The sequence below is a fragment of the Scleropages formosus genome, chromosome 15, assembly GCF_900964775.1.
Source record: "Scleropages formosus chromosome 15, fSclFor1.1, whole genome shotgun sequence".
Lineage (NCBI taxonomy): Eukaryota > Metazoa > Chordata > Actinopteri > Osteoglossiformes > Osteoglossidae > Scleropages > Scleropages formosus.
Window position 1 is genome coordinate 9,159,476 of NC_041820.1, and position 22,199 is coordinate 9,181,674.

The following is a 22,199-nucleotide window of genomic DNA, read 5'->3' on the forward strand; positions in this document are numbered from 1 at the left end:
TCTCCTCTTTCAGCTCTTTACACACATATGAGATTTCTTCTCACTGTTGTGTTAATGACACTTTTCTGCACGTTTGCATTCAGCATTTCTGTACAGTCACATTCGCAGATCTTGGTGTTTATTCCAGTCTCTGCAAGCTGCGTTTCTCCAAGAGTGACCTTCCGTGTATCCCTGCCAGACCGCCACCATCACCCGCTCTTCACCTCTCCAATGACTAAAACCTCCATGATCCTCTGTGTGTTCTCTGCCTTGTTTGTTATTTGCTGAAATACATCCCAGCCTAGTAATTATAACCTAACGTGGATCAATATTAGCATACTGATATTTTTGCACCAAAAGAAAATATCAACATGTCTCATAAAATTTTTCTTTGGGTAACCACTGGTATTTTGCAACACAAGGTTTAAAATGCACACAGTAATGAAAAGATTATTACTAAAATAACTAGAGAATTATAAATGTACGACTTTGTTTGTGTCTGCCGAAGTTCCAAAACGACAAAAACATTTAATTTAGTAATTAATGCCAGTCAGTCAAATTATTAAAGCATTAAACAGAAGGGACTGGTGTTGTGTAACATGGAAAATGTTACAGTGCTTTCAGCACAGCAAAACTCAATCACTTTTAAAATCTTTTGCCCGTAATTCTCAAATCTTCCACATAATTAAGCACATAAACCATAGTCCGCATTTTAGCCCAAACCAAAGCAAATTATTGAATTAATAACAAAAAAAGCAATGTCTGAAATATGTCTTAGGTCAATTTTATTTGCATTGTGTCTTTTCATTCTGAAAATCTGCATAACCACAACTAAGCCACGAAAAGACCCCGGAATGCTGCCGACACGACATCAAACACTGTTTGCGGCAACCTTACAAACATCAAGTGCACTGTTAACAAAATGGAAGTTAGGAAACAAACTAAACCATGGATCTTTCAAAATAATCTGTGCAATTTAAAGAAATTGCTGGAAGAACCTATTTGAAAAAACACAAATAGTAGGTTGATGTCAAACAGCTTGTAATGCCTAAGTAGCTGAAAACACAAGAATAGTGAAAACACAACTGTGAACATCTTTTCATTCCTGATTCTTGCTGACACGATTCCACTCCGTTCATTTCACCTACATTCCCCATTCTTCACATGTCTACCTGGTTGGGTAAAAAAAAAAAGGGGTAAGGTGAAGAGGAAAAAAGTGGAAACCAACTGCAACAGTATATCTGCAAGGCAAACTGGCCACCTTGTCTAAAAACAAATATACACTATATAATGTAACAGGAACATGCAGTCAACTAAACTGATTTTCATTGTCTTTGGTACATAACCATTTGGGAGGGGAAAAAAAAGCATGCCAAAAATATATATGTTGATTTGACAAACTTCCAAAAAGTCTAGAAATCTGCCAATATCTTTTCCATGGAAAGTCCTACCTTCATACATTAAGAGTTGAGTTATTACAATTAAGCTTCACTTCACATCTCTTTATAACATCCTCTCAAATGGTGACAGTATGTTAATACCCTGTCCATTACAGATTAGGAAAATGAAATATTATCACTGCCTTGTAATCAAATGATTCTGGTGGAAATCCCACCTACTGTGCCAGTACAGTTGAGCAACACACGTACCCAGAAGAGCTTTTAAAAAAAAAAAAAAAAACTACCCAAAAAAACCCCCGCTGCATAAATGGGTAAATCACTGCAATTTCATACATACTTGTTTATTTACCTGATGCTTTTCTCTACAGTTTAATGTTATGCCACTTACAGCAATTTATCCATTAGTAGAGCTGTGTAATTTTTTACCATATCAGTTCAGGGTAAGATCTGTACTCAAAGGGTACTTCAGCAGTTGTGGGATTTGCACACGGGCAAGAAGCAATAACCAATAACCACTACGCCACCCGCTGCATTAAGCAAGAACTGCACAGATTAGACAGATTGGAAGCCTGGTCATATATGAGGTATGCACCAATTCAGGAATATTTCCGATACGAGCGAGGATCTTTCACTGAGCCAATAACAAACATGCAGCTCGCTACAACTCGGCCATTTTTGTGGTGCCAACCATCTGCAGAAAGAACATACAAAAACTCACAAAGTATAGCATTTTCCTTTATGTCCAATAAACATGCAAAGCTTTGAAGGACGGGGGCATTAAGAAAAACACCTATTTTTAAACACTGGTAAAACTAAAAGTTTATTGGCCAGTTTTACTGTACCACAAACATCACAAGACAAGTGACCCTGATAGCTACGGCTATTTTTTTTTTTTTATTAATAATAAAAAAAAAAAAAAAAGGAAAAAAAATCATTCGAGTGTGCCAGTAAACTGACATGAAAAGCCTTCCAAAAAAACAGTGCAAACTGTGTCCGACAAAGTCGCGGTTGTCCCCCCATTGTTCGCAGGGAAAGGTTGCTCTCTGCTTCACAATGGCGTGTTTTTCACGAAGGCTGCCAGCGCTCATCACAGATGAGGAGTTCTTACAATGCTCAACTCCATTTCTGAGCAGCACAATGGCAATATTGTACTCCGGCACTTTCAGGCTCCGATTACTAACTGATTTATGAATTATATGCTGTGTACTGTGATTAAGAAGTGAATCAGAGAGATCACGGACACCACGCACAATAACCGGTGCTGTTTCTTGCATGTGCTGTACAACGGCAGATGCTTTAGTCTTTAGAGTAATGACTGTTTTTTTTTTTATTCTGGTACAAAAGCTGCTATCATGTGATTTTGTGACACGCTGCACATCTACAGCCATGTGTTTAGTACAGCACCGTAAACAGCCAGCAGTGAGTCACAGCCATCCTGAAGCATGCTGCCAAAAAAGGGGAAGAGAAAAGAAGGGGGGGAAAAAAAAAAAAAAAAAACACAAAGCATGCGATAAAGGTCACAAAATGACAGGCTGCTCTCGGTTAATTGCCATTTTGGGGATGTTGTGTGGCACGAGCCAAACCAGCGGAGGCCCCGCTCAAACGACAGGCACATTCAAACGCTTGGGAGACGACTCTGTGGCTTTCTGCTGAGCAGGCTCATCACGTGCCGCACTCCACAGGTGTTACATTCTCAAACAGAAGCTTAGCAGCAACAGGTGGCATTGCGGTTAAGGAACCGTGTGGAACTTCTATTGTCAAAATAGTCAAGCTAGTAGCAACCAGCTCCATTTGATAGGTGTCTGCGAATATTAATACTAATAATAAATTCAAATGTTCAGATTTGGCCAAATGAGAATTGTACATGACAATTTTAATCCATCCATGGGCAACAACCGCTTGTCCTGAGTGGGGTCGCAGCAAGTCGGAGCCTAACCCGGCAACACAAGACGCAAGGCCGAGGCGGGAGGGAAGACACCCTGGATGGGATCCAAGTTTGCCACAAGGCACCCCAAGCAGGGCTTGAACCCCAGACCCGCTACACAGCGGGCACCAGCTGAACTTGCCGCGCCACCACACCCCCCGAAAATTTGAATTTTTTTTATACAGTATATTATTTATTTTCATATATATAATTTTTTTATGGTCTAAGAAGCTAAACCCACAGAAAAACCCTTTTTGTTCAGACACAAAATTACATGGCCGGCAAACAGATACTCATCTGGGAGCCCACCCCCCACCAAACCCCCACAATTTCAAGCAGCAAGTAAAACAAATTTCTGACCAAAGCCTTGAGAACTGTCACACAGACACACATGTATCCCCTTGGTGTTTCAGCACTGGTGTAGGCAGAAGCCTGTTTACCCTGGAGGTGACCTTTATTAAATGGAAAGGAAAAAGAAATCACTTTTATTTCCAATGGTCAGCTACCAAACTGAAACATCATATTTAACAAAATAATGTCAATACGACTTTGTCCAATAATCCCATTTGCCCATTTTGCAGTTTGATGAAATCTCAGCTTTTCAAAAGCTATTTATAAATGGTATTTGCCTTGTAAGGATGCCACCTGGTATTAAATATTCCCCCTGATCCTATAGAATAAGTATTATTTTTCTACAAAACTGTGACTCCAAAAAAAGCTGCAAAAACAGTTTCAACACCACAAGAAAGAAACTGGGAGTCATTCCTGGATAGAAAAGAAGAAAAAAAGGTAGGCTTACTGAATGACGGTAAAAGGAAAGAATATATTTTAATTTAAATAATTCCATGGTAAACAATCTATGTACCCACAATATAAAAATCTTTGCATACACCCCTGTATCAGTCTTCCTAAAAAATCCATACATGGTATATTAGCTTTATGTTACTGTGTGCTGGATATAAAATATCAATATCATGATGTCATTTATACTGCTAAGCCTTTTTAAGTACAAGAAAATTAAATCTGCACTAAAATATATAGGCCTTTAATAACTGACTTTCTTTCCAAACCATACAAACTAATTCAGTGTTCTGCAAGAAAGTAAACTTGGAAATTTCAGGCAAGTAGTAATTTATGTATCTGTAACTTAATATGACGGCATACGGTATCTACTGTGTAGATGTACAAATACAGTTGTCCATTATTTGAGGAGTTCTTTATATGTTATCTTTTCCGCAATGGTAAATTATGGAAAATAAATGATCGTACATGCTCAACTGAAGATGATTCAATGTCTATAGTATATTTGTTACAGACGGAGAAAACACTGTTCCAAAAGAGAATTGAAAGAACATGTATATTTCGCTCTGTGTATTTTCATATTCCGGAGAAATCTCATGACGTAGAGACGGTTATGTTAATGTCACATTACAAAACCAAAATCTAAAATAATATTCCAAATATTCCATTTTTTTTTTTTTGTCAAAGGTGGTGGCAGGAATTCATTAATTTTCTTCTTTTTGCCATGTATGGGATTATAAAGGAGAGCTAAATTGGTGGCTATAAGGGAAAAAAATATCATCATCATCATCATCATCATGTAATTAGGTGTAATGTAGTCTGAAAGTCTGTGTGGTCCTCTGCTGGCAGAGGCCAGAGCACTCGTGCCAGTCCGCAGTGGGCACGTATCACCTGTCAAGCTCACCACGCCCAGGGTCCTGGCAACCGGACCACCGAGGTGCACAACGAGGGAATGTCTCATGTTCCTTGCCGTCAGGAAGCAGGCTCTCGAACCGCCACCATAGCTACGATGACAGCAAACTGAATGAAAGTCTGGCTGTGAAATATATATTTAGAAATATTTTTCATATATGTATATATTCAGCAGCACCTTTCCGTGGAACTGGGAATGAGCTCTCCGGGAAAAATTCATGGTTGAGTTTTGATTTTACTTTTTGGTTATGTATAACAGAACATTACTTACACGACATTATCATTCAACAAGGTTTTTCCCTAAAGAGACATATATAGTGATAAGGGCTGAGATAGGTGATTATGTGATGATGGGGGAAAAAAATAACACCCAGGTTCATCCGTACAGACTGAACGCAAGCATATGCATATAGCACACTTTCATGTGAAAATACCTTGTATGTGGAGGTGCTAAGTAACCTTGTATTTGACACTTTTTTTTTCTTGAATATATGATTACAATTCACTTTATGAAGTGCCAGTTCACTGAACGCTGAACTGTGGCTGAAAATGTTCCTGTAATAGAACGGCCACATCCTCCATAGCCACTTGAGCTGAAGTTTCCATGATTTTATATCCATCTCTATTTCAAAAAGAAAAAAAGGGTAAAAACAGAAAAGCCTTGAGGAAATGGTGAAGGGTCTTAAAAATAAAAAATAAAAAAATAAAAAAAATTAAAAAAAAAACAGCAAGTACTCTGCGGTATACTGAAAAAATCTGAATGAAAACATATGCATTTGATTTTCTTTCTCAAATTAAATCTAAACTTAAACATATATGTTTCAAATTAGAAAAGAAAATCACACTTCAGTCTTTTTTGAAAAGGAGAGCAGCATTTAATTTAGACAGCAAGTTCTACTTCTAATTCATAAGCGCAAGATGTGGGAATCTTTTTATTGGAGATTTTTTTTTTAATAAATAAACTCAATACGAAAATTTAAGATAATTGTATACTTTACATTTTACTTTCAATTTATACTGTTTGGATCTAAATTACTGTGCCTCTTGAAAATATGTTAAAACCTTTCATCATGTTGCAAACCCGTAACCCAAAGTCCATCTTAAGTACAAATATGCTTTTGCTGCTCTACGTGCATTTTAAATATACTACAGGAATTGTGCTATGACTGCAGAAATACCAAGTGGGTTCCCAAATTTACTTTTTTTTTTTTAAAGTCCCTCCTCATCCATCAGTAGAAATATGAATCCAACACAATGTAAGAAAAATGCAGAAAGGAAGAAAAGCAAACAGTGTATGTCTAACTTGCCATTATACACTACATCCCTTGTTTAACTAAGGCAGATTCTCCCTGTTGCAAATGTTTTAATCAGTCAAAAATATTCACAATTACCTGTAAGGGTTTTCAGGAAATGTAAAGATTACCATAAAATATCCTTTTCTTGTTTGTATTAGCAGAGCTGTCTATTAAAACACCTTAATAGTTCAGAACTCTTGGACAGTAATAGCAGTAACGAAAGGCCCCGCAAAGCAAAAATGACGTTTATGCGCGATCGGTGAGGACAGAACTTAGACATAAACCCGTAGAGTTTCTCCATGTGTAAAACTCACAGGACGGCTGTCAAGCAGACATATGGGTTTACTTATTAGCCCAAATTGACAACACCCTCAATGTGGACTCGGAAAGGACCGATGAGCCTTCAACAAGACGCTGAAAGCCGTACAAAATTAAACTATAATTATTATAAAGGGTTTGTGGTGCAGTGTACGCTGTCATGATATTTCCTCTTCAATTCTCAAGACAGGGATTCAAATGTAATTGTTGCCATTATTCATTCGCACTGAAAACACAAATATATTTTTGTGAAACACCAGCAAGTACTCAGGTGGTATAACGTTGTGTTTTACAGCTACGTTTGGAAACCAAGCTCACAAATGACTGAAAATCCATCCTGCGTTTGAATTTCAGCTACAGAGAAAAATGAATGTCCTCAATTAAAGGCTGTCATACGCTGATACATATTTTGACATGGGCAGCGCAAACGACTAAGGGAAAAGGTCACAGGCCACAACGGCCCCGTTGCCAAATAAGAGGCTCTTTGTGGTGTGTGAAACAGACTGATGAATCACAGCTTCTGATTCCCACTCCGTAAATGAAACACAGCGGGGGCAAAAGGCAACAGAAGGTAGCTCCGCGACAGCCACACGCGAATGCAAGTGCCATATGCGCGCGTCTGTGGCGTCGTCGTCTTCCACAGGAGTCGGGTATGTGTATCATGCAGACCGTGGTAGGGTGGCCGGTGGAGCAGCATCCCCACGATGACATGCAATGGAAGCATGGTACAAAGGCAGGGAAACGGGTAAAAAGGAACACGTGTCCAGCAAACACAGAGGAGGCCCACGCCACCCGTCGGCACCGTTGAGGGTGTTGAATGGGCACGGGTGGCATCCGCAAATCCCAACGATACGGCAACACGCCGGTTAAACCAAGATGGCCTAAAGGCAGCATCAGAAAGCACCCCCCCCCCCACAAAAAAACACAACAAAAAAAAAAAAAAGAGAGAATAAAAAGCCCTGCTTTCCATCTGCTTAGACTGTGAATGAGATTGAGGTTTCTTTCATTTGCACACCCCTCTTCATGACTCACAAGAACTACAAAGATGCGCTCCCCCCCGCGGGTGCCAGGAAGAGGGCCCCACGCGGTCCCGGGGATGGGGAGACGGCCGGGGAGGCCAGCCCACTCGGGCTCCTGTACTCTGATGTCATGAGCACATGACCCGGCCTCTCCAGTGACAGCACGTGGAAAAGGGGGGGAAGAAAGGGAGCGTTTTAAAGCTAATGCGTTTTTTGGATTGCGCGAAACCTTTCATTCTCCCCACAAACAACCACAGAACCACAAGTGCGGTGCAAAAGGTTTTCTGCCGCGACGACAGGAGGGAGAGCGCCGGCGTGTCAATGGTTAATCCGTGCAGGTCAACTCCAGCCTCAGAGACCGAACAAGTCCGTAAGTACTTTCTAACCACACGCGACTAAATACACCCCGTCTATCCTGCAAACACCAGTACATCCCATATAAGTGCTTACAGACCTATGCAGCAGCCCTGCTGCTTTCTTCTGGATGTGTGAAATACATGGCTTGCGCTTCGTGAACACTCTTTAATTCTTCTTCTCTTGAATATGGTCTGCCTTCACAGTATAGAGCTTGAGGGGTTGTCAAAATCCAAAGGACGAGAATATTGGGAAGAACATTCAAGAGAGGCTATGGCATCAAACAGCCTGTTCAGTTCGGTGGCTCCCTGTCAGCAGAACTTTTTCTGGGGTAAGTGCACTTCAAAATCACTTATTTCAACGCTAGACAATTCACCCTAGGCTTGCCATCGTTTCTGTGACTTTTGTGCATCTGCTCAAGTCGAGCAACAGTTTTGAAAGTGTGCAGCATGTCTATGCACAGAGCACAAAAATAAAAGCTGCTTTAAAAAAAAAAAAAAAAGAAAAGAAGGGGGGAAAAGAAAGAAAAAGAAAAGCACAGTGCTGTGTGTTTATGAATGCGGACGTACTAGAAAGATGACATGTTTGTTCAACTTAAACCCACATTTGTAGAACGATGAAAAGTGAGCAGGAGAGATTTTGTGAGAATAAACATTCGGTCCGTTTTCAATCCGCGAACTTACATTGAAACAAGATGTGCGAGGAGAACAGAAAGAAAGCAGTGCTGAAGGAATGCAATCACTTGTTTGATTTTTCATGTTGGAACTGTGGGTTACACTCCGGTAGGGTCCTTTAGGGTCCTGTAAGCTGCAGGTTGAACCCGATGTCAGGGTACAGCTGTCGTGCAGTGGCTCTGGCCACTTGAGGGAACTGACCTTAACCCGAGCACAGCTTTAACGCACGTGGGCACCTTCTCGGGGAGCTTGTTTCTAAGCTGCTCCGGATCCACGCTGCCACTTTCAAACGTGCTCTACATCTGGGAAGCACACCTCATACACCGGCAGCACGTTATTAACCTGCATTTTCAAAACAGCTAACATTTACCATTTATTCATTAAGCTGATGAAAGCAACTTACAACGTTAAGCGATTTACAATGACTTCCCCCATTTATAGAGCAGAGTTAAATTTTAGTGTATCGGTTCAGGGTAAGAACCTCGATCAAGGGTACTGGAGCAGGAGCAGAATACGAACGAGGGTCGCCCGAGTCCAAGGCAGCGTGAAACGTGAACTACAAACACAAGCAGGGCAGGATGGGCGCGAGGCCATGCCAACTCAACGTTGAGCAAAACAAAATGCCTTTATTAAGACAACACATTACGGCATAACATGGCAATTTCAAATTATTCGGAAAGCATCAAAATTCTTAAGTGATAAAACCAACAACTAAATAAATGTAAAAATTAAAAAGGGTGATGTATTCCCCACAGTGGGTTTACCACATAATTAAGGATTCGAGCTCTCCGTCGGCCTCGTTGAAACACTATTTTGCAATGTGCTATTTGGAGAAGAAGCGCTCACAGACAAAGCACATAAATCAGAGATTGCACTTACAGCATTCTTACAATTGCGTCCTTCATCTATGCGGGTCTTTGTCTCTGCGGTTGCGTCGGGCCGGGACAGCTAGGCTGCGCGCAGGGTAGGCCGGCGTGGGCAAAACCCACATCTCCCACTCAGTCCACACTCTTTAATTGGCTGCTTGGCTTTGCCATCGTTGCTGTCAGAGCTGTGATACGCATAAACTCCAGCACAGCAAAACAGCTGACACCTCCTGCAACCTTTCCCTCAGCAATTCCTTCTGATAAAAAAACAGAAGATACTTAAAAGCTCACTGCAAATCTTCTCAACATCACATACGTGCAATATGATTCTGAAATTACGAGCTGCATAAACAATTTGAATTTATGCACAAAATTAGAAATGAATTTAAAACTCAAAAGTAAGAACAGAATTCTGAACACTGTCAAAATTTTGGATCTGATGTTATGAAATCAGGTAATATTTTCTAGCTGAACAATTTCTATGTTACTATATAAAACTAGAAATACCTCTTTTAAACCCAAATATAAGAACAAAATTCTGACCATAATTTCAATTAATCTCTCAAAAAAACAGGTCTACTAGGAATTCACTGAAATGAGAACAGATAATACCTTCTTGATAATAATGGAATATATTTCTTTAATTACAAGTTTTTGCAGAATTAACCATGAAGGGCATTATTTCCCCTTAGAAAAATCCAACATTTCACATTTACTGACCACACTGTGTTCTTTAACACGTGCAAACTATCCATTGTTAAGATCTGGGAATGTAGCAATAAATCAGTTTTAAAAATATGTGCAAAACAAAACCACGTTTAAAGAATGTGTGCTGCAATAGATAACCCGATGAAGAAAAATCACGCTCGTCTCAGAAACGGGATGTTAGGCCAGCCATACCGTTTTTTTAATCACACTTCAGAGTGTTTCAGCGGATGGAAGACAGAGAGAGAACACAAGCCGATAATAGATAAGTCCTGAGATGCCTCTGCCTGGGGGAAAGGCTCGTAACATCTGAACCCTTTTGCGAGAAGAATACAGATGTTCTACAAACAGTACCCGCGATCCCGAACCATCGCTAATCAATTACAAACTCGCTCCCTCGCTCAGAAGTCCATGTGCTTCTCATTTCTAACGCTGGTGGTCCGAGGGGCCTGAATAATGTGGGTTAATTCCCTTAATTTGTTATCACAACTTGGACTCGGTATGGAAAAAAAACGCTAAATCAACGATTGAAGCCGAACCTGGGCAGGCAGGTTGTGGGGGGGGGGAGCGAGTGGGACACTCGAAGGGGTCCACGCCATAGACTCGAGGCCGGAGGTTAATCACACATAAAGCAATAAAAGTGCAAATCAGGTGAGACATAAGAAACGGCACGTTTCGGCTGAGCGGAGTTTGGGGAGGGGGGTGTCCGGCCTCACATCCTTTCATCTTGCACATTTTCGGATGCCTCGTGTCTACAGGCAACAGCTGGAACTCCCGTGCTGCTTGATTAGACCAGACTTGAACGCTCATACAAATGAACCGCCATTCTCACATCCTTTATACCTCTTTATTGCATCCTTTCTTCAGTTATTTCAATCAGCGCTAATGACTCCAGCCTGCAAAGACACTCATGTTTCATTTACCTGGACGGTCAATGCAATTTCTTTCACCCATCAGAAGGCCAACTATTAACATCACGGTAGCCTTTTTTTTTTTTTTTTTTTATTTATTTATAATAATAATAATAATAATAATAATAAAAAAAAAAAAAACTACAACTTTCTCACCCATAGCAGTGACATAATATAGCCATGTATTAAGATTATCAATTTAGAAATATATACGCTAAACTAAATTGGGACGTCTCTAAGGGATGACACAAAATTAAAGCGGTATACCATTTCTAATAAAGTGCACACTGCATAAATCAGTTACTTCTCATACCAGCAACGCTCTTCAATGCAACAGCTATGCGCGTGCTCATTTTCAGGGTCTGTTCTGCTCATTTGTTTTAGCATAAAGATGTATATAGTTTTATTTATCAGCCCACTGCCACTGAATGGAGAGAACCAGAAAAAGTATTACTACCCCAATGGTACTCACTGTATACTAGACAGCAGATTAAATTCATTATCAATACTTAATACTGACAGTGGGTTTTTTACTGTTCTTTACACCTCTTACAGGGAAAGACAGTGACAGACATAGAAGAGACCATTTTTGATAGTAAGATGCAAGTTATGAAAAAAAAAGTCATTTTTCAGTTGGAGGGCAGTTATTTCATAAATTTTCCTGCCTTCCTTCCATCGCATCAAATAATTAGAGCAGCAAAGATCCACATTTATTTATTTTCATGCAGATAAAGTTTAATGTGAAGTGAAAGGAACTTAATTGTGTTTAGCTAGAGATGGTATCTGACAATGTACTATGCTGTAATCAGACATCTTACGGTTATTGTTGTGGTGTTACTATGACCCAAAAGGAAATTAAGGAACCTTTCTCCCCCCTTTGGTTCCTTCTACTTCTTGTCGTACAAAAAAGAAAAGGACAATAAAAACAAAATAACTGTGGTTTCTTCATAAGCTTAGGAATACATGTTAAAACAATATAAGTTCAATATTTAAATGATAAAAACTTTCTTTTTTTTTTTTTTTAAAGATCAGCTAGCTTCTGTAACTGCCCAGCTATCCCCTCCCTTTTTCACAAAAAGGAGTGAAACTGATCTTTTCAGCGACATCAAAAATAAAAACAAATTCCACTTTGGTGGAACAGTAGTTGTGATGAGTCTAATAACTGCACAAGAGACAATTTCGGAAACTTTCTTCAACAAACAGGAGCGTGAATGTCTCAAGGCAATACAGAGTGCACTTCTTAAACAGTCAAACACTCTTATCAATATCCAAACAAAACAGTAAGGCTGGGAAACGGTAAACAAAGCGACGGGTGACATGGAAACCCACAAAACATCAACTAAATTAGTCACTTTCACTTTGCAAATCACCACTGCTTTACTTGTCTTTTTAAATGACGTCTCGATGTGCGAGATGTAACGAATTGAAGAAAGCCGGTGCTAAACTGGTACCATCCTGTGGCCAGCAAAACCCGGAGCCCGAGGGATGGGGACCACTCGCCCACTTCTGTTTCAGCTGTCACACGATACATGTTGAAAAAGGCTTCGTTTGTAATACAGAACTCGGGGCTGATTGACTCCAAAGAAGGATACAATTCAAAAAAGACAAAAGCGTCTGACAAACATAACTGCAAATAACAATGAATTGTATGTAGAACTACCGCAGCAGCATATAAAACGAGGAGCAGCAGGTGGCGTCATGGTTAGAACTGTCACCTTGCATTCAAAGCACCCAGGTTTGAATTCCTACTGTAGTAATCTTGAGCAACATACTTACCCTGAATTAATACAGTAAATAGTACCCAACTATGCAAATTAGTAAATAAAAGGTTTGTACGCTAAGCAATTTACTAACACTGTAAATGAATTCATAAATATTGATAAAACTGATATTGCCACCAAAGTTGAAAGGGCTGAGAATGTATAAATCAGACTGTATAACATTTCTGTGCAGCAAGGAAACGCTTACAATTTTTAACAAGTTAATGCTGTAAATTTACTAAACGTATGAGGGTGCAATAAAAGCATTTTAACATTTTATTCACACAGCTTCAGACACACATGGTAGTTGCACAAGGGGTTTGGTCTGACAGACGTCAGCCGCTAACTTGGATTTGTTAAATGTTAACTCAAGCTTCTGCCTTAAATACAGAGATTAACACAGATCCCCAGTGGAGAAAGAATGGATCTTCTGAATAGTTTCAAAAATAGTCGAAAAACTATCTATTTCCTTTTGCTGGAATTCAAGAAAAGAGGGTGGTTACTCCACCCACCTCAGCTTTAATTTATTAAAAAAAAAAATAAAAAAATAAAAAGATAAACCTATCATCAGGGCCGGTGCTTATAATAAACTGAAGGAACCCCGTGTTTAACATTGTGAGGAAGTCCAGCCAGCAGTCTGGCATCAAGGCAAGCCTCAGGAATGTCCAAACACCCAAGATTGGCAATCAAGGCACACCATCCACGACTGCACCGGGGGGTCCGGGTTCAGCCAGCTATTTTGGCTCCGGAACAGACCAACCCCAAACCACAGCAGCAGACAAGGCGCTACCTGTTCAGCCCAGAAGGCGAAGGCAGCCAAATACTTGACTCTTATGGTTCTAAATTTCGCAGGAATTTTGGATATTCCTGTTACGTGTCAGGAAAATATTTACAGTATGACACACTTAGGAACATACACCAAGAGAAAGCTGAATGTAAAAATGTGAGGAATGAACAGAAGCACCTTCCATTCAAAAATGATGCTTCTGCTGCTGCCCTAGCAACTGGCAAGATCCCCCTTTCCCTCACGCCTGTGATATCTTGAACACAGATATAGCCATTAACAACACAGCGTTTACGAAGAAAGATAACCAACTAAAGGACGTCTGGGAAGATTACCGAAGCTAACCCTGGTTGACATGGAATAATGCTGAGTGTCGAAGCCCAGCCATAAACCCAATAACCAAATCTCCTGTAATAATGTGCAGGAAAGTTATGGGACAACTGTGCTGTGATTTGAATTTCGGTCCCTGTTAAGCTTTTCATTTTCCATTTAATCAGGCCTTAAGAAGCCATCGCAGGCATGCTGGGAACAGATTACCTTATCAGAATTTGTTTACTGTCACGTGCTTTTCATTTTTTTTTCCCCAATGAAAAATAATTTAAAAAAATAACACACACACAAGATCTCATAAAGAATTGATTTTCTGTAAAGACCAGACAGTGTGTCATTTGGTCGGCCGAGCGCTTTACTTCTGGCCCCCAGGCGCAAGCAATACACGTGAATAAGGGAACTGGAGAGCGACTGATGAGGGTTCCCAGGAGAGGAAGTGAGCAGCAACATTACTCTTCTAAGACTTGTTACAAGACCTAAAGGATACCTGTGAATCACCTTGTCGCTCGGTCACCTTACACACAAACACAAAAAGGCGTGACTCATCGTGTGCGGTAACCATTGGGAGTGAGACACTGATGCTCTGCATCACATACGGCAAACCTGAGCAAACTAGGGAAATGTTGGCCTGAGACGAAACACCGTTCTAAACCTTTCACAGTAACATGACCCCAAAGATGACTGTGCACAAAAAAAACAAGGCTGAGGGCCTAATACACCCAAGGTGGCAGAGATTCTCTCTCAAACAAGGGGTATCATTTGTCATTTATTATCAATGTCCTCTATAGGGTGAATTAAGACAAGCACTGTAGCATGAGTTTGAGAGATACGCTTAACAACATGTGACCTCAAGAATAGGAAAAAATGAATGCCTGAGTGTAGGGGGTGCGGTGGCGCAGTGGGTTGAACCACAGTCCTGCTCTCCGGTGGGTCTGGGGTTCGAGTCCTGCTTGGGGTGCCTTGTGACGGACTGGCGTCCCGTCCTGGGTGTGTCCCCTCCCCCTCTGGCCTTACGCCCTGTGTTACCGGGTAGGCTCCGGTTCCCCGTGACCCCATATGGGACAAGCGGTTCAGAAAATGTGTGTGTGTGTGTGTGTGTGTGTGAATGCCTGAGTCTCAGGAAATACAGTTTCATAAGAAATAGCTCACGGCTATTACAGTGGGGTCCCAGATACGAAGGAATATTTTCCATTCAACAAGATCAATTTATTAAACTTTATACTTTTTAGAACAACTCTAAATAATGACATATTGTAAATCTAAGGGAGAAAAATGCCAACATGTATGCATTCTCACACACAAATGTTATCCATAAGAATAAAACCGAATATTAAAATCAAAAGGGACAAGGGAAAAAATGCAAGCATGTGCAGTGATAAGGTACCATGATTTGTGAAATGAAGTGCGTTTCCACAGCTTTCCTTCTGCCGGGGAAATAGCTTTTGGCCAGAACAAGCCAGAAAGCAATACAGGGTCCCATTATCTCCTCAGAGCAATAGAAACTCCCTCTTCTGGGAACAGATTCTCTTGTCTGTTAATCTCTCGGTTTCAGATGAGGCACAAGTGCCCAAATACAACAGCAGAGAGGAGTTCTACCCAGGCAAATACACCAATAATTTACACCTATCAAGTAAACACTGTAGGGTAAACACACACGCACAGTCTGAAACCGCTTGTCCCAAGTGGGGTCAAGGCAAGCCAGAGCCTAACCTGGCAACACGGCACAAGGCTGGAAGGGGAGGGGACACACCCAGGACAGGATGCCAGGCCATCATAAGGCACCCCAAACAGGACTCGAACCCCAGACCCACCAGAGAGCAGGCCCTGGCCAAACCCGCTGCGCCACCGGGTAAGGTAAACTTAAATTGGATATGACCCTGAACATCACAGTGAAAATAACATTTCAACAAGATGCAGGACTGCACTGTCTTCCTGCTTATACAGAATGCCTAGAATCACTCAGTTAATTGTTTCAGTTACCTGGTTAAAGTGACCGGGTTGTTCTGAGCAGTACTTGTTCAAACTTCTCTATACCATAAAGCCTTAATTCACTGACTTCAGAGTTACGAATTAATATTTCTACATCATATTCACTAAACGGATATAATTTGTTAACGCGAACTGTAGTTTAACAAGAAATAAATGCATTTCTTTTCATATGAGATTTATGAATTTTGCAAATTGTATCTCAACAACACTGACGAACACGACGAATTCAACTGCAAAAATTATGACAGATAACAGTGTGACTGTTGCTAGGATCCTGCTGACACACACATAAAATAGGATATGGACAAGGTTTCAGACATCTGCATTTTTTATGACAGATGTCAGTGGTTCGAATGTCTCGAAGCTACTGGAAGAGACACTGCTCTTGGGTATTTTCCAAAAGACAAAGAAATTACGTTTTCTACTGAGATGCTACATTGTCCTGAAAAATGACACAAGACAATGAAACTAACCTTTAAAAATTAAAATATTACACCACAGTTAAACATTCAACTACACTTCTGGTTTCCAGCATGGGCGCAAGGGTTTAAATTACTATCGATAAATCAAAGCCGTTTCATTATCTCAACAATAAAACTCTTAATGTGGCCCTGTATCCAGAATACTGCAGGAAACATGAATACAGTTCATTGAGTTAAAACGCAAAATTGTTGCAAAATTAATAAGGGACAGGTCCCAAAGGAAACAATAGTACCTATTAAATCTCCACTATCCCTGTTTGCTTTAAATGTGTCAAGGTTTTGAAAAGTAAGGCATTTTTCAAAAGCAGAAGAATTGGGAAACAATGCAGGGGCTCTTCAGTGAAAACTAAATGAAAGCACAGATTCATTGTTTCATAAACTCATGTGGAATTGTGATCTTTGAGCTATTTACAAAGAGAAACAGTAAGTTGGATGGAAACGAGGAGGCGACGCTTTGTGAGCACTGAGGGTTTCGAGGACACTCGCAGTGGTTGCCGTTTTGCTGACAAATAGTCAACACAACAAGGCCAGGGCTGCCTCTTTGCTTTCATCCATCTTTGCAGCAGCCCTTATTAATAAACATGATTTTATAACAAATGAAAGAATATTAAATGATTGAGAAAAGGAAACGGAGAAACAAAAACAGGCAAAGAAAAAAACCAAATGCATTAACTACTGGGGGGGGGGGGGTGGAAAATATAGGTCTTTGCTGTTAACACCTATTCAACAATAAGCTTTCAAAAAATAACATAGTTCACCACATATAATAAACAACAGACTTTTAGTGATATGTCTGATATGTATGCTGAAGGCAAGATGTGTGGAAGCAATGCAAGACGTAAATGATGCACAAACTTCACAGCAAGTCTTTTTAATTTTTCCAAACAAGTTCCAACAGGATGAAGTTACCTTTGCACAACATATGACAGACACCTCATCTTTAAGTATACCGTACAAAGTGCTTACTGAAAAGATGAACCCTGTGTTTCGTGTTCTAATGAGACAGAGCCTTCTGCTGAAAAGCCCATTCTCTATAAATAGAAGCCCTGTACCTGGATTCTGTTTCGACACTTCATACCTGTGCCATCCCTTTAAAGATGCAAGACATATATGTAAGATGCAAGACATATGATGCATTATTGATGTTTTCACTTACATTTTGCCATTGTTATGTTGTGATTAAACATAGTTAAAAGTGATACGGTTGAAAGTTCCTCACCTTCAACATCTTCGGTGAACATTAGCATCCTCTACCGTTTCATCAAGGACCACTGCGGGTTAAGCAGCCTCCTTTTTTTTTTTTTTTTTTGCCATGCAGTTTCAGCAGAAATGCTATAGTTTAAGTTTCTGGTAAACAAATACTCAATAGCGACGAGACATTCTTTTCAGGCTCCAAATTACAGTCTGGTTAACCAGAGCGTCCGAGAGCCGGCTCATTATTGCTGTTTGTTTCCAATTTGACTCTCAACAGAACCCTACAAAAACATTCAGGGGGCTCTCAGGAAAAGAGTCTACGAAGACTGTAACTCTGCACTCTAAGAGAGCACCCGTGCGGTGAAGCCCTAGATGATCTCCACACTCTGCTTAGCCTTCATCATTGAGGATTATTGTCCATGAGCTATGACTTAAACTCATTCAATCACGGTTAATTTCACAATGCACAAAAGGAGACAGGCAGACAGGAATTGCACAAAGGTATAGGGAAAAGTTTCTTCTTTCAAATGGGTAATCAGAGGGGGAAGAATGAAACTTAAAAAATAGATATAAATACAACATAATAATACATCATACATTATTTATGAGCACATTTAGACTCCATGGAAGTTATATTACTTCTGTTAAAATGTAAAGAAAAAAAAAATTTCTCTAAGTTGGTAACTAAATATAAGTATATGAATTTTCTGGATGATTCTCAAAAGAAGAAAGATCAAGGTAATTTAGGCACAAATGACTAAACACAGATTATCAAGACAAACTGTAGAGTTCATTTAAAAGTTTGGATAAATAATAAAGTTTTAAAATGTCACCTGTTAAAAGTGAAATTAAGAAAAAAGTTATTAGAACATGTTCCAGTCATAATTAAACCATTTGAGGACCAACAAAATCATAACCATTTATTTTTATGGCTAACTTTAATGATTTTGAAATCGCACTTTTTTGTTTAAAAGAATATTTTAATCTTATTCATCTAGCAAACAGCCTTTTTTCACTGCTTTAAAATGTACTTTCAGTGGCATTATCACTGTCACATGCAGATGGTGTCAGGAGTGTAACTCCTGGCCACACTTCAATACCTTCAGCCTTTAAGCCGTTTTGTCATCATCACGGTTTCGGCTGTGATAAGATGAAAAGCGTTAGGGCCGCTGTGCTCAGCACCCTTTTCTGTGAATCACAGGCAGCTAGAAGCCAGTCATAACAAAGCAATGCATATAGAAAAATATATTGCCATAATTACACTGCAATTACAAATGACACAAAGTCTTTATAAAATGCCATTTATATGCGTATCTTTAAACCCCCTAGTGAGAGAGAATTTGGTAATGAAAGGGTCTCGAATTCGGGACCATACCGCAGGTCAACAGACAAAAATGCTGAAAAAGTATACTCATCTGCCAAAAGACACATAAAAAAAGTGAATACCCTTAAAGGACGGAGCCGTTTCTTAAGATGAAATAAATAAACGGAATTCAGTTGATTTTACCTCAGTTTTACACCATCTGCAATTTAAGCATACAATTAACATTTTTCTTACTATTTGTTTTGTTTCACATTTATACCCTAAATTATGCATTCAAAAATAACTTCAGCATTATGCAACATTTCTTTCCCTCTCCAGAACAAACTACTGCAGTCTTATTACTTATCTTACAGGACAAAGAATTATCAATAATATTTTCACAGTAGTATGATATTAAACAAGTTTGGTTATGACAAAACATGAAACAACTCCAAACTTTGCTTCTGGGATTCAATCACTGTGTGTGGTATATAATGCTGTACATTCACATCTATGTTTTAAAGGTTCTTATAAAAGTGGGCCGACTTCTTTAATTGAGTCCAAAGCACTCCAATTTAAAGACTTTCTCAATGAAAATTTTCAAAAGACAAAAGGGGGGGGGGGGGGGGGGGGGGAATGTGGGTAATTTTCGGCCACAAAAATGAGTGTGTGAACATTGTGTGGACTCACACGCTCACACACCACAGCATTAATGCTGGGCCTCAAATAAATATAGCTAAAGTTCGCACACAAAGTCTTCTAAGATCTTTGCTGCCAATTTTGTCACATGAGAAAAGCAGATCGGCTGTTTTCCGTGAGAATTTGCCAAATGCTATGCAGATAAAGAGGAAGTAATACAGCCTGCTGCCTGTGCTGAGGCACTGATGATATCAGCACCACACGCATGCAACCAGTGCGATGCTCCCCATACAGCTGCTGCTGTGGAGGCACTACATCGGTGCTGCACCGGCAAGTCCTGGACACCAGGCATGTCATTTACACGCAAAAAGACTGCAGCACTCCGAAAGCATCATTTATTTAACTGACAACTGCAAAGGACTTTGAACGAAACGCAAGGCAAGAAGGTGATTGTATGCATTACACTGCAAGTTTTTGATTGATTCAAAGGCTTCAATATTTGTAATATTTGCCTTGCAATCTGAAGGACTTGGTTTCAAGTCTTGGAAGTTACTTACCCTGAACTACACATAGTGCACAGTCTTTCACTTTGCAGAAAAGCTATAATGATAATAATAATGATAATCGTGGTGAATAAGAGAAAAATTGTTTTATATAGTTTAAGTTTATATATACATATATTTATTTAAATTTATTTTACTCCCCCCCACACTTTGTTAGTAGTTTCCTCAGTCCAATGTTTATCATTTCATGCTCATTATCAAAGCCTCATAATTAAAAACTGCACAACTAATGCACGTCTGATATTTACTGCATCTTAAATATCTATTCAGACCTTCATGCAATACTTTGTGCACTAAAGAGTAAAATGACACCAAACCACAGAATTACAGTAAATGTCTGAGCAAGTGGTGGTTGAGTCTGATCAACTCAAATGTTCAAGAACTGACCCAATTCAGTTAGCACCACACACAAACAAAAACTGTTATTTCAGAAAGAAATTTTTCATGTTCTCCTATTTCGCACAATATTTTGTCATGAATAACTTAAAAACATCAACATTAAATAAATCTGGATTATTCAAAATCTTTTCACTGGATATGCATTTTTTTGCACTTACCATTTCCATCTCCGACATCTTACCTAAAGGACCTAAAAACAGCAGGGGGGGGGGGGGGGAGAAGAGGGAAAACTGGCAAATTCAACCATCCATAAATATGATATTACTTTAACTTGCGTCATAAATAATCCTTGACAGTCCTCATTTCTAGAGAGTTCCTTGTCTTACAGATGTACTATAAATATTGTTCAATTGGACAAGCAGTTCAGGGAAAGGATGTAGGCTAGTCGAAACTCACTGAGGAAGGAAAAGTGTAGAGTGGAATGCTGGCCTTCTCCAAGTGTCTGTATTATCTTTAGCACCTTATGTGTGGAGTCCAGCGTCTCCCTTTCCAAAGTAAGCACTTTCCCGAACTTATTTGAATATTACATATCGGGAGATTTGGGGAACTGATTCGAATGCAGAGCCCATTCTTAAACAAACGTATCAAATGGCTTGTGTCTGTGCCTCTCTTCAGCGCGGCCCTGGCGCGTCTCGGCCGTTTAACTTGCTGTTTATTCTCCATGCGACACTGCGAGCGGCCAAAAAATACTAAAATACCTGACAGCTTTCAGTAATTTCATACATGGCTGACAAAGGCAATCACTGGCACCTCCCTGAATAGGAACAGCTGCACTCTTAGGTTTCAAGCCATTTTTTCATACATACATTTTAGCCTTTGACTGCTCAAGAACAGGCACAAACTAAACTACAAACAGAATATTGAATTCTGTCAGCCTGACAAAGTCCTGTGACAACATTCTAAATCATGCTGGATGATGTATGAATTACTTCCAAGGATATGATACATTTGTCAATCCCTGGTTTCATTCACGTCGATGCACACGGAGATAAAAGCAGAGCGACAGATGAAATACCATCTTGTTTTTCTCTTTTTTCAAAATCTAGATCAGCACAGCAGTGAAGCAAAGAAGCACTAATGAACTGCTAAACCTGATCATCAGCAACGTAAAGACAATGATTGAAGACAGATTTCCAATTAGACCATTTAAAAAGGAAGAAGGGGAAAACGGTAGCATTTTTTAAGGGGCATATACTGAAGTTCCATTTTTCCCCCTCTTTCTCGTGAGCCACAGAGCTTCCTGCTATTTATAAGTACAAGTGATCTCAATTAAGGACCTCCATGAAGGCAGATGGCGGCAGACAGTCATGGCAATAAGAGCGAGAGGAAATTGTCTTTACATTTTCCTCTTCGGTTTTCCTGGCATGGGTTTACCATGCTGAAAGCAGACATCATCAAAAACATGCACTCGAAAACCTCATCCTTAGTTTGCCTCATTAAATAAAAATAAATGTCACCAGTGCTCCTTCATTCCCCTTTCATGCTGACACCCCTCACCCCCTCAAAGTGTGTTTTACTTTGGAAATTTTTTTTTTTTTTAAAAAAAAAAAAAAACTAACTAACTGTTACGATCTGGAATAGTTTTGCCAGATCCCCTG

At 39.8% G+C, this 22,199-nt stretch overlaps 2 protein-coding genes across 7 annotated transcripts in view; one reads left to right on the forward strand and one right to left on the reverse strand.

The window, feature by feature from the left end:
* supt3h (SPT3 homolog, SAGA and STAGA complex component) overlaps nt 1-22,199 on the reverse strand; it is an 86,777-nt gene that overhangs the window by 56,799 nt on the left and 7,779 nt on the right. The window lies entirely within an intron of this gene.
* runx2a (RUNX family transcription factor 2a) overlaps nt 7,897-22,199 on the forward strand; it is a 47,555-nt gene continuing 33,252 nt past the window's right edge. The window contains exons 1-2 of the mRNA XM_029258357.1: nt 7,897-8,018; nt 8,209-8,333. Of these exons, the coding sequence (XP_029114190.1) occupies nt 8,276-8,333 (58 nt within the window). The 5' untranslated portion in view covers nt 7,897-8,018; nt 8,209-8,275. The remainder of the gene's footprint in view (nt 8,019-8,208; nt 8,334-22,199) is intronic.